The sequence below is a fragment of the Centruroides vittatus genome, unplaced genomic scaffold (genome assembly GCF_030686945.1).
Source record: "Centruroides vittatus isolate TY-2023 unplaced genomic scaffold, ASM3068694v2 contig_18, whole genome shotgun sequence".
Lineage (NCBI taxonomy): Eukaryota > Metazoa > Arthropoda > Arachnida > Scorpiones > Buthidae > Centruroides > Centruroides vittatus.
In genome coordinates, this window is record NW_027121101.1 from 5,608,068 (window position 1) to 5,626,500 (window position 18,433).

Consider the following 18,433-nt stretch of genomic DNA (forward strand, 5'->3'; position numbering starts at 1 on the left):
CAATTTTACTGAAAGTATTCATTTCCCAACATACCATAATTTGTTTTTAGATTTGGCCTTTTCAGTAAATTGTAATTTCAATGCTTACCTGATGGAAGGGTTTATTTCTGATCACTTTGCAATCTTTCTTGAAGATTTAGATTGCATTAACATCAAATACTCACAGTGGTTTACGAGAATTCTTTTATGGAATCATTTTAATTTTAAACAAGCCACTAAACACATTTGTTCCATTGATTGGACTTTCCTGGAATTTCCTATATTACCTTCTCAAACCATTATTGATTTAACATATGATGTTTTTTATTCTACTATCATTAAATTTTTTACAATATTGAAAGGTTGATACTTCCTCACACAAATGGTTCTCTCACCATTTAAAAAAATGAAAAAGTGGAAATGCAGTGGAATCCAGAATCCACGCAACTCTATATTCATCATATCTTACAAAAACAATACTTCAAAGAATGCAACACATCATTTTAAAACTACTTTAATAATATCATAAACACTTTTGTTTCCAAGCCCATACATTTTGGGGATTTATTCCTAAATTTTCTAAAAGAACTTAAAATAAATCAACTTTCTTTTCTGATGACATGATATCCGACTCCTATAAATCTATTAAGGTGAAATTTTTCCAAATTACACCCAAGGCAGATTATTTTCTGCTTATGCCACACAACTATACTTATCAATACAGTTTTTCTTTGTTGGAGATAAAGGATGCCATAGATAAGTTGAAGCCCTCCAATTCCAGTCCTGACTCCATTCTGTCAATTTTCTGATAAAACTAAAACTGATTACTGTCGTAATTTTATCAAGAATTTTTTCTAAAGTACTCCAATATGGTCTTGTTCCCAAACAATGGTATTTCTCTACCATTATACCAATACCAAAAAAGGACAAAAAAAAAAAAATCTTTCTGACCCATTTCTTTATCTGTTGCAATGCTTAAAATTTTTGAAATATGTGTCTTCAATAAAATTTATATTTCAATAACTTCAAAACTCTTACCTATTCAACATTGTGGATTGTGTAATCAATCAACTACTAGTAACTTACTTGATACAACGTTTATAATCCTGAATAATTTTGAAAAAAATCATTCAATTTACATAGCTTACATCGACATAAGTCAAGCCTTCGACTCCATACTTTCAAATATACTTTGATATGCTCTGTGACTATTTCAATATTAACCCAACTCTTCACTCTTGGCTGAACAACTATTTTTTATCTTGTCTATATAAAATTGAAGTAGGGGATTTTATTTTTCTCAATTTTCTGCCTTTAACTGGTATTTAACAAGGATTGATTGTAAGTAGCCTTTTCTTTTCTGCATATATCAACAAGTTGTTTATTAATTTAAATTATTCTGTTATCACCTATGCAAATGATATAAAGTTGTTAAATCATGATCCCACTACTCCAATTCTATCTTCACCATTTATCCTCTGTCTAGTAAAGTTAACTTTAGAATTAATGTACAAAAATCTGTAATAATGTGTTTTTCATTACTCAGGAATCCACCCCTATAATCCCTTTTTATAAACACTGATGCATTGCAATATGTCAACACATACAACAATCTTGGAATTATTTTCAACTACTATGGTCTAAACTTTTATACTAAATTAACTTTTAAAAGCCATATGGACAAGACAGTAAAATCATTGGCCATCTGTCATGGGATATTGTGGTGTTTATGTAAAATCATATCTTCTAAATCTGTTCTATGGTCCATATTTTTTGCCAATTTTTAATCCCTCGTGGACTATTGCCTTCCCATTTGGTCCATGGGTGCCCCCCTCTTTACTTGCTAAAATATTGAGAGAACTTGATAAACTTTACCTACTTTTAAATAAGTTTAGTAACCTACCACAATAACCCAAATGTCACTAGAGTAAGAGTAGGACTTCCAGATTTCTTTGAAAGAAGTAAATATTTCAATTGAATTCTCTTTTTTAAATATTTTAATGGTCTAATTCTACAATTTTGGCAAAATCTAAGAATCCCCGAAAGAAACACCTGTAACACTACATGTATATATACTTCTCATTTTCATTTGTCATTGTCACATAGGTCTTATTTTTACTAAATAACTGATAACAAGGGCCTGATGGAATATCTACTTTTTACTTATTAATTATTATTCTTTTTAATATTTTTACTATTTTCTCTTTTATTCCTGCATTTTTGCTTGTTACAATTACACTTTTTATTTCGCATACTGCTGAATATATGTTTTTTAATATATGATTTTTATATTTTTTAATGAATGTATATTATCTGTGTGTGTTTTTTTTAATTTATATGTTTCCACTATATATATTTTTTATGTATTGTGTTATTGCTTTGTACATGTTTTCCATTGTCTTTTTTTGTATTTTTTTAAACTTCTTTTGGATCTTGTCATTTACTGGGGTGGAAATCAACTGTCTAATGGCATTTCCAAATTCTATTTAAAATAAATAAATAAGATTATTTTTTGTGATTTAAATATTAAAGACAATTGTTTATCTGTTTATTCATCCTGGATACTATATAACTTTATACATTTATTAAAGAAACAAAAGTCTGCAGCAACAACACTTTTATTAATAACAAAATTTATTGAAGAAACAAATGTATAAATTAATATATTTTTACATAAGTAATATTAAAGATTAATATTTTTAGTATTATAAAATTGAACTAGCTGTTTTTACTGCTATATGTAATATAATGTTACTTAATTTTTAGTTTTCTAGGGATTATTATTTATGAAGTTGTATTTTATTAATGATTATAAATTTATTATTTAACTTAATGTATAGATTACTTATAACACGGATGGTGAACCTTTTTGAGTCTGCATGCCATATTGTAAGCATACTTAGCTTTAAAGATGTTAATGCGTGCCAATGTTAATGATGTTAATGCGACTTCGAATAATGAATGATATTTAAAGAAATTAAACGAATACACTTTAATTTGAATAAATGTAAAAAATCTGATTGAAAAAAAGCTGATCGGGTGATAAACAGAAAGGAAAAAGACAGAAATCATATGATACATTACATGCCAGATGATTTCTCTTACGTGCCACTTTGGGCACGCGTACCATAGGTTCGCCACCTCTGACTTATAATTTTCCTAGTGTATCTCTGAATATTAAATATCATAATTTATTCTTATATTGATAACAAGAATAAAACAAAGTATGTTTTAAATTATTGATAAATTTCTGTTGAATGTTAATTTTAAAAGCTTTACATTTTATTTTATTATACTTTACATATAAACTATTTACTATTTAAATGTCACATTGTTTTTCTTCTGTACCTATTTTATTTGAATCTGTGTAAATTATATTTTCTTTTAAACAAATAGTGTTATAATTAATGATAAATATTAAATTTCTTTAATTTTATCTTGTGATGTAAGTTATGTAAATAAGGATATCATAACAATGATATCCTTATTTACATAACTTTAATTATCTATAATCACTGCTATAAAAAATATGTATTTAATCTGATAATTTTTAATTTATTAAGCTTTGTTTATTATTTTAATTGATTTATTAAGCTTAATTTATCTCTTTATTTTAAGATAGAAAAATATTAACTAATATATTATACTGTAAGTAAATAATTCTTAATAAGTTGTCTTAAAAAGGCAGCAAAGTAATAACTATTAGTATTTCAGTTTTTAAATATGATATGTACTTAATAAAATAATACTTACTTTTTTATAGATAATATTAGTTCATGTGAATAAATAATATTTGATGTATAACACATACAGTATATTTCAAAACAATAATTAGTTTTCATCATATAAAAAGAAATCAAGACACTTTTTTGAAGGTCTCATTGAAATACAATTGAATGAAAGTTATATTCTAGAATACAAGTATGCTAACAAGTAATTAATTTTTTAATCTATTTTTTAGCATTTTGAAAATAATATATTTTAAAATAAAATAATTTTGATCTTAGAAGTTTTTATATAAATCTGTATTCCTGGAAACTTTCAATTTTTAAATTCGTAAAAAATATAAAAGACTTTTTATTGTATAGTCTTTTATATTTTTTGTGAATTTACAATTATTGTCTTAGCAATTTTATTAAATGTATATTTCAATTTTTAATTTGATATACAGTAAAACCTCAACATAGTACCCTCCAATGCTATTCTTGCAAAGTGCTAATGAATACTTGTAAACAGATTTTTGTAAATATTAAATAGAGAATTTTTCAGTATTGAATTACTAAATGTGTGATTTTGTATTTCACAGGACAGTGTTATCTTCAAATCTTGTGATTTCAAGTTTTCAAACTGAAATTTATTTGTAGACTTCATTATTATATATACCTGTAACTTTATGTCATTATTATATATACCTGTCTTTCAGTTAAGTGCTAACTTCAGAAGCAAACAAATGGTAGTTCTAAATTGAAGTTTAATTGTATAATTTTTTGAAGAAAACTCTAATAATGCTTATTATTTAAATCTTGATGATACAGTGGAATTAAATAATTTTAATTCAATGAGAAATAATATTTTATGATTGGGGCATAATAATAATTAATTTGGTGATATGAAGTATTAGTAATGCTAAATGTGCAAGTGCTTTTTTAATTAAACTTTTCAAGTCCAATAATAATATAGTAAAATGTCCCTTAATTATTGTCAAAGATTCAATTTAAATTGGTCTGAATCCTTACACTATTTCTTGAGTAATTAAGTCAAGGCTTCATTCTCTATCTTTTGTTAATTGTTAATAGCGGGGCCGTGTTCAGTAATGCAGAATTCTTGCTAAGTCTAGTTATGCTGTGATGTTGAACTCGTTTCTAACTACTGCTCGATTCTTCCCACCGCTAGAATTCTAGCTAGTTTAGTCAGCTTCTTTTATCTATGCTAACTTCTACTAGTGATGTCATTGTTTTTGTCTCATCATGCGATTTGCAAGATTGCTGCCTGTGTTAGACTAAACATATATTATTATAACAATTACAATGTTATTTGCTCATTCAAATCATTAACTCATTCTAAAATGACTTCAAAATGTAAAATTATCATACAGTGGAACCTCGGTATATGTCTGCTTTACAATACGTCCAATTCGGAATACGTCCTGTTTGGACGAAACAAATTTTGCTCGGTATATGACTTAATTCAATTATAAGCGCCATCTATGAACAAGTAGCACTATCGGTGTACTAGACCAAACTAGACGTTCGCAGTCCCACGGTTTATAACTTTGTTAAATTTCTTCTGATTTTAATTTGTTAGTAAAATTTTATTATTTTTATTAATCATGAATTGCAAAAAGGCAAATGAAAAGAAATAGAAAACTAAAAAAAATGATTAGAATCACAATGGAACTGAAAATAGAGATTGTTGAGAAATATGAAGATGACATGGGTGTTCGAGATTTAACTGTTGCATACCGTATTCCAAGAATGACGATATCGACAATCGTGAAAAATAAAGACATTATTAAATCTGCTAATGTTGCGAAAGGGGTTAAATAAATTTCTAAACAGATTATTAGTGTTAAGGAGAGTTTGATTTGATTTGATTTTGATTTAATGATTTAAATAATATAATACAATATACTGTAATAACTTTAAAAATATATAAAAAAATTTATTTTTTTATTAATGTGCTCAGTGTTTAAATTATTTTACAACCCCATTAATATATCATATCAAGAGGGATTTTTTTACATGAGAACGGATTAATCATTTTTATATTACTTCTTATGGGAAAGGTTGGTTTGGTATACATCCTATTCGGTATAAGTCCAAACATCAGGAACGGATTAAGGTCGTATACTGAGGTTCCACTGTATGTCGGTATAATAGATTCCGAATACATTTTAACAGAAGATAGCGGTCTATTTCGTTGATTATAATTAATAATTGTTTCATTAATTTTGTCACGATCTGATGCAGCTTCATTTGAATAATTATATCGGTTACTTCATCCTTTTTGACCAGTTCCTTTGCCACAATTGTTGTGATAATAATTTTAAGTTTGTCCACCATTTTGCCCAGTTGTCTAACTAAGAATAATTGTTCAATGATGCTCAGAACGTTTTTAGCTCCGCCCACTAAGCCACTTAGAATTCTAACTTAGGTGATCTGTGTTACTGAACACGGCCCAGGTCACATTCTTCTATGATGATGAAATTAGGATCATATAGTCAATTGTGCAATAATATCTTATGAAAACCAATATGTTTAAACAACCTAAATAATTAAATCAACCAAGATAACTATTCTTTTTTCAATTTACAATATCACTAGTTAATGATTAAACAAAGTAATTTGGATAAAAGAAAGATGATTGAGTATAAAATAATTTTGATCTTTTGATAACGTATCTTGCAGAAGATGCAGGTTCATGCCTTGCTCTGGATTAGTTTTTTCTTCCAGAAACTTTTAAATTATTTAATTTAATCTAAATTTTTTTCTAATTATTAAATTTAACACAAGATGGCAGTCAAAACACTTACTTTTCAGCCTTTACTACACTTCTTCAACTTCAGTTAGTTAATAATTAAACAATTATTTTGTTTAATTATTAATTAATGTAGCTTGAATGTAATCCAGCAATAGTTATTTGGTCTTGTAAACAAATCCAAATTTACTAATTTATAAGCCTTGAAATCTTGAAACTTTTTATATATAGATTAGAATTAAATTAAGTTAAACATTTTTATAGTAAAAGATGAAAAAAGAAATATAAATTAAGTTGTTAATGTTATTTATTTATTATATTATACAATTATGTTGAATTTAGGAGTTGATTTGTTGCATCATCATAGTTCTTGTCTCATAAATGAAAAAGAATTTTTCTTTATATTTAACTTGGTTATAAAATTTGGAATTATTATTGCATCAAATTCATTAACGGATATATTTGAGTGATAGTATGGAGATTTTTAGCTTAAAAGTTACCATATCTGAAAGTACTCAGCAAAACTTCAAACACACAAAAATAACACCTTATTCTTGCCGAGAAAATATTTAATTTCAAAACAAATCTTACAGGCCATCATCAGGTTGTGAACAAAATTGGAACAAAAGCATTCCAATAATTATTGGAATGCTTTTGTTTCAATTTTGTTCACAACCTGATGATGGCCTGTAAATCAGGATGAAAACTAAGGATGCACTGATTAATCGGTAAGTAATTGGTAATTGGCTGTATCGGCCACTTCGCTGATTAATTGGTATTGGCCATTTCCCTGATTAATTGGTTTTAATAATCGGCCAATTTTGCATTTTAATATTTTTGTTAGAATGTTACGTATAAGGCTAGTAATAAAAAATAATAAATTTCTGTTATATATTTATTATTTATTACATGACAAACTGAATATTAAAAAAAAAACAATTTACAATTCAAATTATTCCTTTTATCGATACATATTATAAGATACAATATAACCTATTCAAAACTATCTCTTTTATTGAATTATGAATTGAAATATGCATTCATTCAGTGTCAACTGCAGTGTATGAATAAAGCACGATAATGCCTCCAAGTTGCAATTCCCGATTCCAGCTATTATATTTGCTGCAGAATCTCTCAATACTAAGAATATCTTATCACTTGTCAACTTATACTGTTCAAGAACAATGTTTATCTGTTCACTGATTTGTGTAGCTGTGTGGGAACCTTCAAAGGGAACAATTCACAAAACAGCTCTTTCCTGCTGAAAATCATCCTTTAACCAGTGGGCTGTTACACTTAAAAAAGAATTGTTTGTAGTTGCTGTCCAAATATCAGCAGTTAAAGGAATATACTTTGCATCATAAATAGCTTTCTGAATTTTTAACTGAACTTTTTGAAATATATCGTGGATGATATTTTCAGAAAAAATATTTCCTTCTGGGAATATTGTAATTAGGAACAATTTTTTTTAGTAATCTTTGAAATCCTAAATCAGACACAACAGAATATGGCTATATATCTACACATATCATTTTTCCAATCAAATAATGAACTTCTGTGGATCGTTGATCATTTATATCCCACAATTTTTTCTTCTCTATTAATTGAATTAAAGTAGTTTGTCTTTGGACATGAGTTTCCGTTGTTACTGATGAACATCCAGCTTCTTTGGTTTCAGAACTTTCTCTTTTCATCTTTCCAATTTCTTTTAAAAAGTGTTCATGATGACATTTTTTTAGATGATTTATCATGTTTGTGGTGGTAAAAGTTTTAGCATTTTTTCCACCTCTCGATATAGACACCTGGCACAAGTTGCACTTGGAAAACTTCTCATTTTTGTCTTTCTTAAAAAATTTCCAAGCAATACTAGAAGCCATGAGGGGTTTGGATTTAAATAAAATCCCGATGACGACTTATCACAAGACACTCAAGCCGCATGTATCCAGAGACCAACCGACATACGATTTGACTCTCATCATAAAATGTATTGCGTTTGCCTGAAACCTTGTCATATGATATCATGCATTTAACGATTTTTTCGGTTTTCATACATTGGATTCTAAATAAGGTTATGTTTTTTAAATGATTTCTTTTGCTTTATTTTATTTATTTACCGATTTTATGGTCCCCATTGCATTGCAAAATGTTAAAACTGCAATTCCGGTTCATTTATTACCGCTAAATCGGTCCCCAGTGTTTACAAAGCTATAATTAAGTCTAACACATGTACAATGTCTTTCCAGGACATTAGCTGAAACTAAATGTTAAATATTTGGGAATAATAAAAAATAAATAGCGGGAAGCCAACAGTATGACAGCACATGTAAATTGACAGTCCACTGTCATAATCACAACTTTGAACATAAACATCTCGGGTTCTATTGTAGCTAGAATGACACGGTTTGTTTTATTAGACACAGAAATACTTCAGCTTTTTAAACAATGTCAAATGGATGAAAAGCCACTGGACAAAAGATCCTATACAAAATGAATCCAACAATCTACAAGCTTTTATGTAACATTAAGAATCCCCATCCTAACAAAGATTCCAGGTGTATACACTATTCCACTTAGACAAGAGAGTTGCACACAACCGTCATTACATAGGGGCCACTTTAAGATCTTTAAAAGAAGACTGAAGGAGCATAAGTACAACATTCAGAAGTTCAACCTGGTTATAGTCCTTGCAGCCTATGCTCTTTCTGATTCTGTTGATGCGTGCTGGCAACAAACCAAAATCATTAAAAGCATTAGGAATACATTACATGAAGTGGTTTACATTTGCAAATCTGTCCAACAAGGTAGTTTTATCAACTATAAGGACCTCAACATACTGTTGACTGCCTAGAAGGTCTGCTATGAGTTGCATATTGGGTGATCTTGACACCCTTTTCCTCTCTTCACAGGGTATTTTCCCCCCTTTTACTTGCATTGTTTATTTAGTTAATTTTATATTTTCATTTTTATGTATTTTTTATTTAATTTTGTTATTTATTTCTTTGTTAAAATATGATAAGTACAAATATAATTTTTATTCTTTTGTTTTAATTTATCATATTTTATTTTATTAAATTAACCATCATTTGATGTTCCAAAGTGTTTGTTATATGATATTCTTTTGTTTTGTTCAATTCTATTTTATACTTGAAGATGGTCTCTAAAATCTGGAAAAATTTGTAATTAAACTGTTTTTGCTGTATATATATATATATACACCCAGTAAAAACTGACATAAAAACTCCATGCTATGAGTATTGAGACTGATAGTTTGTGAACCAATGACAAATGATATTCTCAAAATATCAATTCTAGAAACACATTTTCTTACTGAGATGGCAACAATAAGATCAAATTTGCATGAAATTTAACTGTAATTTATATATGATATATTCTTAAATGTAAAATTTTACTTTTCTGATTTTATGTAAACTTTCAGTATATAAAGTTTGATGTCATCTGTGCACTATTTTTGATGGATAATGCAGAAATCAGAATTTGATTATGTAATTCAGGACAATTCCACTCAAATCAGGACATCTGCAACTATAACAATTATAAATTATATTTAAAGACTTTGTTAATTAAGAATTTTTTAAATCATGGTCATATTTAACTTTATTATAATTAATAATTATTTATTAAGATCAGTTTTACTAAGGCTTAATTTTTTAATATAAATCTTGATTCGGACATGGTTTTATTTAATCTTTGATTAGTATTAATTTATATAATAGCATTCATTTATTATGAAGCCAGCTTTTATAATAATAATATGAAGATTTATTTATCTATTGATAAATTTTAGAGACTGTTTAAATTTTTATTATTTTTTGACCCTTATCATCATATGTAAAGTACATCTCATTTTAAGAATGTGATGCATCTGAATAATACCTTTTTTATTTGTAGTGAAGAAACATATTTGTATTTTTATAATATAGATTTAATTTATAGGTTTAAAAAAAACATTGATTCATAAATTTTATCATTTGACATTTACAAGTATTTTAAACTGTTTAATGCTGCTTTATTATTTTAAGTATATATTTTAGAAATAATTATTATTATAGGATTATAAGTTTTAGTGTTTTTAATGATTATAATTTTTGTAATTTTAGAATATATTTTTTATAATAATAAACTTTTTCAATACTAAAATTTTAGCTACTAAGATAATTTTTTCAATGAGACCTTTTCATAGACTACTAATAAGGTTTACTTAATGAAATTTGTTCATTTAATAAACTAAAATCTAGATGATAAAGCTTATTTTATATTAATTACATTATAACTAAGATCTGGATTTTTGGGTGCATTTTTAGAATGGATTGGGTGCTCATTTGGCTGCTTTTTTCCTTGTTTTGGGTTTTAGTTTGGGTGCTTTTAAATGCTGTATTATTAAGACAAAAACCAACAAGTACTACTATATTTACACTAGGGCACTTGAGAAGAACCATTTTCATTTTTGAAATGAAGTCGTTGGCCTTTCTATATTCTACACGAATATGTTCACAAACTTGTTATGGGCAAGACAAGTCAACTTTTAGGTTGTTGTAGATGCACTTCAAATTTGAGAATGCTGACAACATGTAAGATGCTTGATCTGTAACAACAAGCCAAACCTTTTTGTACTGGACACCATTTGGCCACAACTTAATGCAAACATCATCGAAAGCGTAGGACACTGTAGTTGAGTTCATATTTTCAAGTTGGTACATTTTGAACAACATTGGTTGTACATAGCATCCAGTCAGTGGTGCAACAAGAACGTTCAGCACGCACCATTTTGTGGAATCCATTGTTTCTTCCAGTATAAACACTACAGGATTCTCTGTCCAGGATTTTAGATATTGTTTGATCATAAACTGGTTTCACGTAGTTTTTTCTAAGAGTTCTCTCATCAGGGGACAAAGCTTTTCCGTATATTTCTGGAGAAATGACTTAATGGCTGGATTGTTTATCTTATATAAGGGTATATTTACCTGCAGAAGAGCAGTCATTAAATCTGCATAAAACGTATTATTAGCCTTCTGAGATTCTTCTCCCTTTTGAAATGAGGCCCCTATAAATATCTGCTGAAAATTCCTTCTTTTTTTTGTTTGCCTTCTCTATGCTTTTCCAAACTCACAAGAAATGAAAATCAGGCACCTAATTTTCATTTCTTGGTGTTTCATATCAACCGAAATCACATAATTGCAAATGGAACAGTGAAAAACTTTTCCGTCTGTGCATACGCCTTCATCTTTAAACTTATTTGCTAAAATGTTCAGTTTAGATGCAGACAATTTTGCCATTTTCTAATGTTGCCGACACCAAACAAAGGAAATTGGAACTGTTGCAAGGTAAGGTGACCTCAATACAGAATTTTCTAGATTGTTCTTTTCTTAGAAAAGAAAACATGTGTTGCAGATTTTCAGTGAATCTGTTTACATTCTTAGAACAACCCTAAGGGTTAGTTGTTTAATCCAGAAAATTCCACTTTGCCCTCTTTTCTCTCAACAAAAGAGGAGAGTATGCTAATTAATGTATTTTTTTCCTCAGCATATGTGGTCTGGTTTAACGAATTTGTTTTGCCCATCAAATAAATGAATAAAAACCACCAAAAAAAAAAAGATAATTGTCAATATATTCTTTGAAAATGTAAAAAAAGGGGAAAGCTGGGTGCAAAATATGTAGTTTGGGTGCTAGTCATCGTTTTGGGGCAGGTTTGCGATTTGGGTGCTAAACAATTTGGCAGTGAGTGAGCCTACTGCACTAAAATCGACTTAGTTTGTCTTTTTACACTCTGCTCCTTTCAAAAACTGAGTGGGTGTGGCACACAAAAATCTGGACCTTAATTATAACTACATTTCTTATAAGCTTACACTGTTGTTTTATCATTAAACTATACTGTATAGTACATATATATTTATATATATTCAAATAAAATTAGAAATTTTTATATAATTGCAATATTGATTTAAATTATAAAGTTTATATTATAAAAAATTTTTTAATATATGATATTTTAATGTATGTGTGATTTTCTTTTAAAGCACCAAAGAAGCTATTTTAAATCAAGGTAAGTTATTTGATCATAACAAATACTAAATTTTTGATATATCATTTAAACAAATAGCATTTAAGTAATTTAATTTTTTGTTTGTAATATTAAATGAAATTTTATGGCACATTCACACATTTGCTATTTGCCAAATGCTGAGCAAACATTTGACAAATATTGAGTAGTGTGGATGGCTTACTTGTGACAAATGTTTGCTATTTAGTTTCACTGTTCTTGTCAGTAAATTGTGCTGAAACAAAGGAGATGAATCCTTGCCTTCTTGCATTTGTGTTGGCCATCCACACATTTGTGCTCACATTCAAGTATTTTTTTTGTTTTTGGTCATCAGTATTTCTATTATAGTTTTTTTTAAAACCAGATCTAGTTTTTTATTTTTTAATTTAGTTTACTTTTTATTTGGTTTATAGTTTAAATATTAATTTTATTTATTTTTTATGTAGTTCTTTCTAGTCACTTTTGCAATATTGTTCAATTGTGTTGGTTTTTTAAAAACTTTATTTTTTTCACATTTATATTTTTCTACTTTGGTGAGGTGATACCATCCACCATTATCATCGTTTAGGTTTTTTTCATTAACAGATATAAACTAATCATAATAAAGGCAGTGGCACAAATTTTAGTTTGAGAATGTCCATTTTCTACATCTCAGATGAATATTCATCATTTCCTCAACAAACTAAAGCTCAGCAAATAATCAAATGTGTGTATGTATGTGCTCACCAAGTGATAAATATTTTGGTGAAAAGCAAATATTTGGTCTTTACACCATTCTCCTTATGCCTAATATAGATAGTGGTATACATTATCTTTTTCTATTAATATTTAGCATGTATAGCTATTTAAAACTTTATTACTAGACAGTGGTCATAATATTGAACTGTATTTCTGCTAAGAAGACAATTACAAACATTTTTCTGTTCAAAAAGTTGGAGCTGCACACTTCTGCACAATGAATCTAATATTTCAATTTTCTTTGTGCATTTTCATATACCTGATATAGGAACTGAGGAATTATGTCTCTGAGCTGATTTTAAGGATTTAGAAATAGACTTTCTTGAATTTTTCTCAAGCTGCTGGCAATAGAGCCAATAGTATTTTTATTCATTATTTCATACTGCACATGTTCAAAATGTCCTAATTGACAGGGTGTTTAACATATGAATTGTTAAATTTGAAAGTGTTCAAAATGGCTTTGTGTATTTTTTAAATAGTTTTTAACTCCAATAAAACAATCTAATTTTTTTCTTCTCTTTCTGTTTATATTTTGTGGAGTTTCTGAATTATATTGATGCAATTCACTTACTTAATATTTTATTAAATTTATTTATTTGAAATTATTTTAATTGTAAATTTTATTTAAAATGTAATAAAACAATAAAAGTTTTAAAGTTATATTCAGATATTTAATTTTTTTGCATTTATTTTTAATACGGTCAAACCTGTTTTTATGCGGTGGATAGGGACCGCATAAAAAAAACGCATAAAAAAAATTGCACGAAACTTCACGAGTGGCTATAAAAAATAGTTTTCGCAACACGAATTTAAAAAATATTTTTTTTTATGCGGTCAATAGGGACCGCATAAAAAAAGTCTCACATAGAAAATAACTCAAAACCGTACAAAATAGAATTTATTGACAACAGATGTCAGCACTTGACTGCATCGTCTGGTCTATCGTCTGTTTTACATATTTTTGTCCAGGTGCTGTTTTTTTGACTTAAAAAATAAATTATTTTATTTTTTGCATATTCATGCAATAATATTACTATAATAAGTTCATTTAGGCTATAATAAGTTTATTTAGCTATAATAAGTCAACGTGAGACATGACGAATCGCACGAGACTAGTCGCCAACTATACCGCACAAAAAAAGATCGCATAAAAACAGGTTTGACTGTATTTCATAAACACCTGATTATTTAATTAATGATTAACTGAAACTTATACAAATAATTACTACATTCCCAGTTTCAAATCTAAAGAATATGCTATTGCTATAATCTAAACATAATTATAACAAGGATTAAATAAATAAACAAAGCTTACTGGAATTGTTTTTATATAGTAAAATAATAACCTTTTTTTTTCCCGTTCCAGCAATATTTTAATTACATAAAAACATTTTCAACTGCTTTAAGCAGCCATCATCAGTTAAACAACAAAAAAGAACATAGAATTATAAATTATGAAAATAAGAACGAACGAAGAGTTCTAAATTTATGAAAAATTAAACGAAATTCTATTGCATTCGCGCAAATTGTCGGTAATGTGCTTGCGCGTTAATCCAAACGTAAAACAAAAGATGGTAACATATCAACGTAGGCATCATAAAATATTACATTAAATATTTACATTAAATATAACGATAAACTAAAAGTGGCATTTTAATGATGTTCTGTCGCTTTAACAATGCTCCGTTAATTTAGGTTATCAAAGAAGGATTTCCAGGCTGATGCTAATGTGTCAGCATCTCTATGGTTGATGCAGTTTGTGGTTAAATGAGCTCTGTGTATTTCCATTTTTTCAATGTGTTTAACAGCTTGTCTTGATCTTGCGGCCCTCACAATCGAGGCTTTATCCCAAAATATTGTTATCCCTTGCTCTTTCACAAATGCTGCCAGTACCGTAGAATCAACATTCTTGTTCACCGACTGCTTATGCTCATATACTCTCTGTTTTAGGCTCCTCATCGTAGCGCAGACATATACTAGATCAGTGTTAAATCGATTATCTCTAATTGGGATGGAATATACTCCTGTTCTGTCGTTGTGCTTTTCTTTTCTCTTATTGTTTCTCAAGATACCGTACACCATTGGGTTACGCCTGTATATTACGTGCAGATTCCTATGCCTCACTACCTTCTTAACTACTTTACTTAGAAACGGTATAAAATCCAGAACTAAATTTTTTCTTTGCCCAGTTTGGGGTTGTTGCTGGTCCTGTTTACATTTATGCATTCTCGTAATCAGGTCGTTGATCACTTTTCTCCGGTACCCATGTTGAACCGCTACGTTTCTTATGTGTTCTAACTCATTATAAGTATCACAGATATTCATGCAATGCGTGTGCGCACGTTTTATCTAGGATCGAAACGCTGCCAGTTTAAAGTGCTCAGGGTCTATAGAATTGCTCGGTATAAAAATCGGCTGATAAATAGGTTTACGATATATACTTGTCTTGATTTCACCCTCTTTACATATTATCATCACATTCTCTTTGTTCTTATTTTCATAATTTTTAATTCTATGTTCTTTTTTTTTTTGTTTAACTGATGATGGCTGCTTAAAGCAGTTGAAAACATTTTTACGTAATTAAAATATTGCTGGAACGGGAAAAAAAGGTTGTTATTTTACTATAACAAGGAGTAAATATAACTAATAGAGAGGTTGTGGCTGACGTTTTCAACACGAAAACGTGTATGTTGGACGTTTAGCACTGCCTTCCTGTAAGCCTAGAAATTCGACAATGGCGTTTGGAACATCGAGCATGATTCCACTGACGTTCCAAACATCATTGTCAAACTTCTAGGCTTACAGGATGGTGACACTGAAGGTTTATTAAATGAACAAATTTCATTAAGTAAACATTACAACATATACATTTTTGCATTGAAAATGTCAGCCACAACCTCTCTAATATAAAATGTCAAATTTTAAGTTTTCATAATTAATGAAATTGTAAATGGAGTATCTTGACAACTTATACAGCCTTAGTTTAGATTTATAAATTATTATATACAGTTTTATGGGATATGATTGCTCTTTTGTTGAGGCCAAATAGTTACTTGATGGCACTGTCTGTAATTAAAACTTAAAATAAATTTCTTAATTTTTTTATCTTTTGTAAATGAAATGGAAAAATATTTAAATTTGTCAAAGTGAAATTTTTAAATTTAGATTGATTTTACTAGAAGCATTGTTATGCAAGTTAAGACAGTGAAAAAATGTAGATCAGTACTTTTTTTTAATAGATTCAGTCTGATATAGTTGAAGAAAGCATTTTAATTAAAGTTGATATTGTCTGATATTTATTAGTGAACTTGTTTAAAACATGAATTTAATTAATTTGTTTTTATTAACAAATACTATAAAGTCTGCTATTACAGATTCACTTGAATACATTAGCATTTATTTACAATTATTTATAGGTATTTGTTACTTACAAATTTAATTTAAAAGTTTTTGGTAAAAATATTTTAGAAAATTTATCATATATTTAGGCATATTATTATTAGAAAATTGTTCAAATGAATACTCTTTAATCACTTACATCTTTAACTTCAGTTTTATATTTATTTTCAAAGTCATTAAGATATTGATAAGAAATCATTGTCTTTGATGTTTAAGAGCACCTCTTGCTAAATGTTCTTGAATAATCATTTTTATTATCTTCTTATGGTCAAATTTTTCTGATAGTTTCATTCCATCTGAACCCCAGTGTTAACATACTCTTTAGATTTACCAGGTGTATAAGCTTAAATCCGCTGTTTTTTAGTCAGAAAAAAACACGTTTTTTTTCATAGCAAGCAAAAACAAATTTATTCAAAGTACTTTCCCTGACTAGTGACACATTTTTTCCATCTCTCGGGCAATGTGTGGATACCATGCCAAAAAAATTCTTTTTCTTTCGAGGCAAACCACTCATCAAGCCATTTCTGGACATTTTCGTAAGAATCGAAGTGGCGCTCGGTGAGCACGTGGCCCATCGACGAAAATAAGTGATAGTCAGAAGGGGCCAGGTCTGGTGAATAAGCGGGATGGGGTAGCACCTCCCAGTCGAGTGTCTCCAAGTAGTTTCAGACCAATGTTGACGAGTGCGATGGTGCATTGTCGTGGAGGAAAATCAGCTTGTTGTGTCTTTGCTGATAATCTGGCCTTTTTTCACGCAGAGCATGGTGTAATTTGATCAGTTGTTGGTATTAGCGGTGGGCATTGACAGTTTCACCAGGTTTCAACAGCTCATAGTGGACGATACCCTGCTGATCCCACCAAACGCACAGCATCGTCTTCCGTCTAAAGCGATTTGGTCTTGGGGAAGATGTTGATGGTTTGCCTGGATCAACCCACGATTTCTTGCGTTTAGGATTCTCGAAATATATCCATTTTTCGTCACCAGTTAGAATCCGATGAAGAAACGACTTTCTTTTTTGTCTGGCGAGTAAGATTTTGCATGTGTTTTGGCGTCGCTCCATCTGCCTATCGTTCAATTTGTGCGGCACCCATTTTCCGATCTTTTGAATCTTTTCCATGGCATGTAGACGCATGGAAATGGCTGGTTGAGTAACACCCAGTAGCTCGGCAAGCATTTTTTTGTGATTGGGTATCATCCTCGTCCAAAAGAGCCTGCAATTGATGGTCTTCAACCTTCCTGGGCCAATTTTCACGCTTCTTGTCGCTCAGGTCAAAATTGCCGTCTTTGAACTGACGAAACCAATCTCTGCACGTGGTTTCCGATAAAGCACTGTCGCCATAGGCCTCCACAAGCATTCGATGAGCTTCGGCAGCCGATTTCTTCAAATTGAAGCAGAAAAGCAGAGCTTCCCGCATATGCTGTTTTTCTGGCACAAAACTAGGCATGATTACCAAAGGAAAAATGTATGATGTCGAATGAAATTGCTGATGATGTGCACTGATTAATGTTGACAAATGTCAAAATCAGCAAAAAAAAAATATGGCGTTTCCACGGCAGCTTAATATGCTTACTAGCGCCATCTATTAGCAAACAGCAGATTTAAGCTTATACACCTGGTAATACTGGAAATGTAGGAATTAAGTTTATTGTAGTATTTTTTTTTTTTACTGCCTTTTACATTATCACAAAGACTTAAGAACTTTCATGTGTCATTATATAATCACATAAAATTAGCTGCTTTTTAATTTTTTAAGTATAAATATTTTAATATCTTTAATATA

General features: G+C 29.1%; 1 protein-coding gene across 3 annotated transcripts in view; it reads left to right on the forward strand.

The window, feature by feature from the left end:
* LOC136969611 (echinoderm microtubule-associated protein-like 2) overlaps window positions 1-18,433 on the forward strand; it is an 84,812-nt gene that overhangs the window by 28,544 nt on the left and 37,835 nt on the right. For all 3 annotated transcript variants that reach the window (XM_067263845.1, XM_067263846.1, XM_067263847.1), the window contains one exon: window positions 12,492-12,517. In XM_067263845.1, coding sequence (XP_067119946.1) covers window positions 12,492-12,517 — 26 coding nt within the window. The remainder of the gene's footprint in view (window positions 1-12,491; window positions 12,518-18,433) is intronic.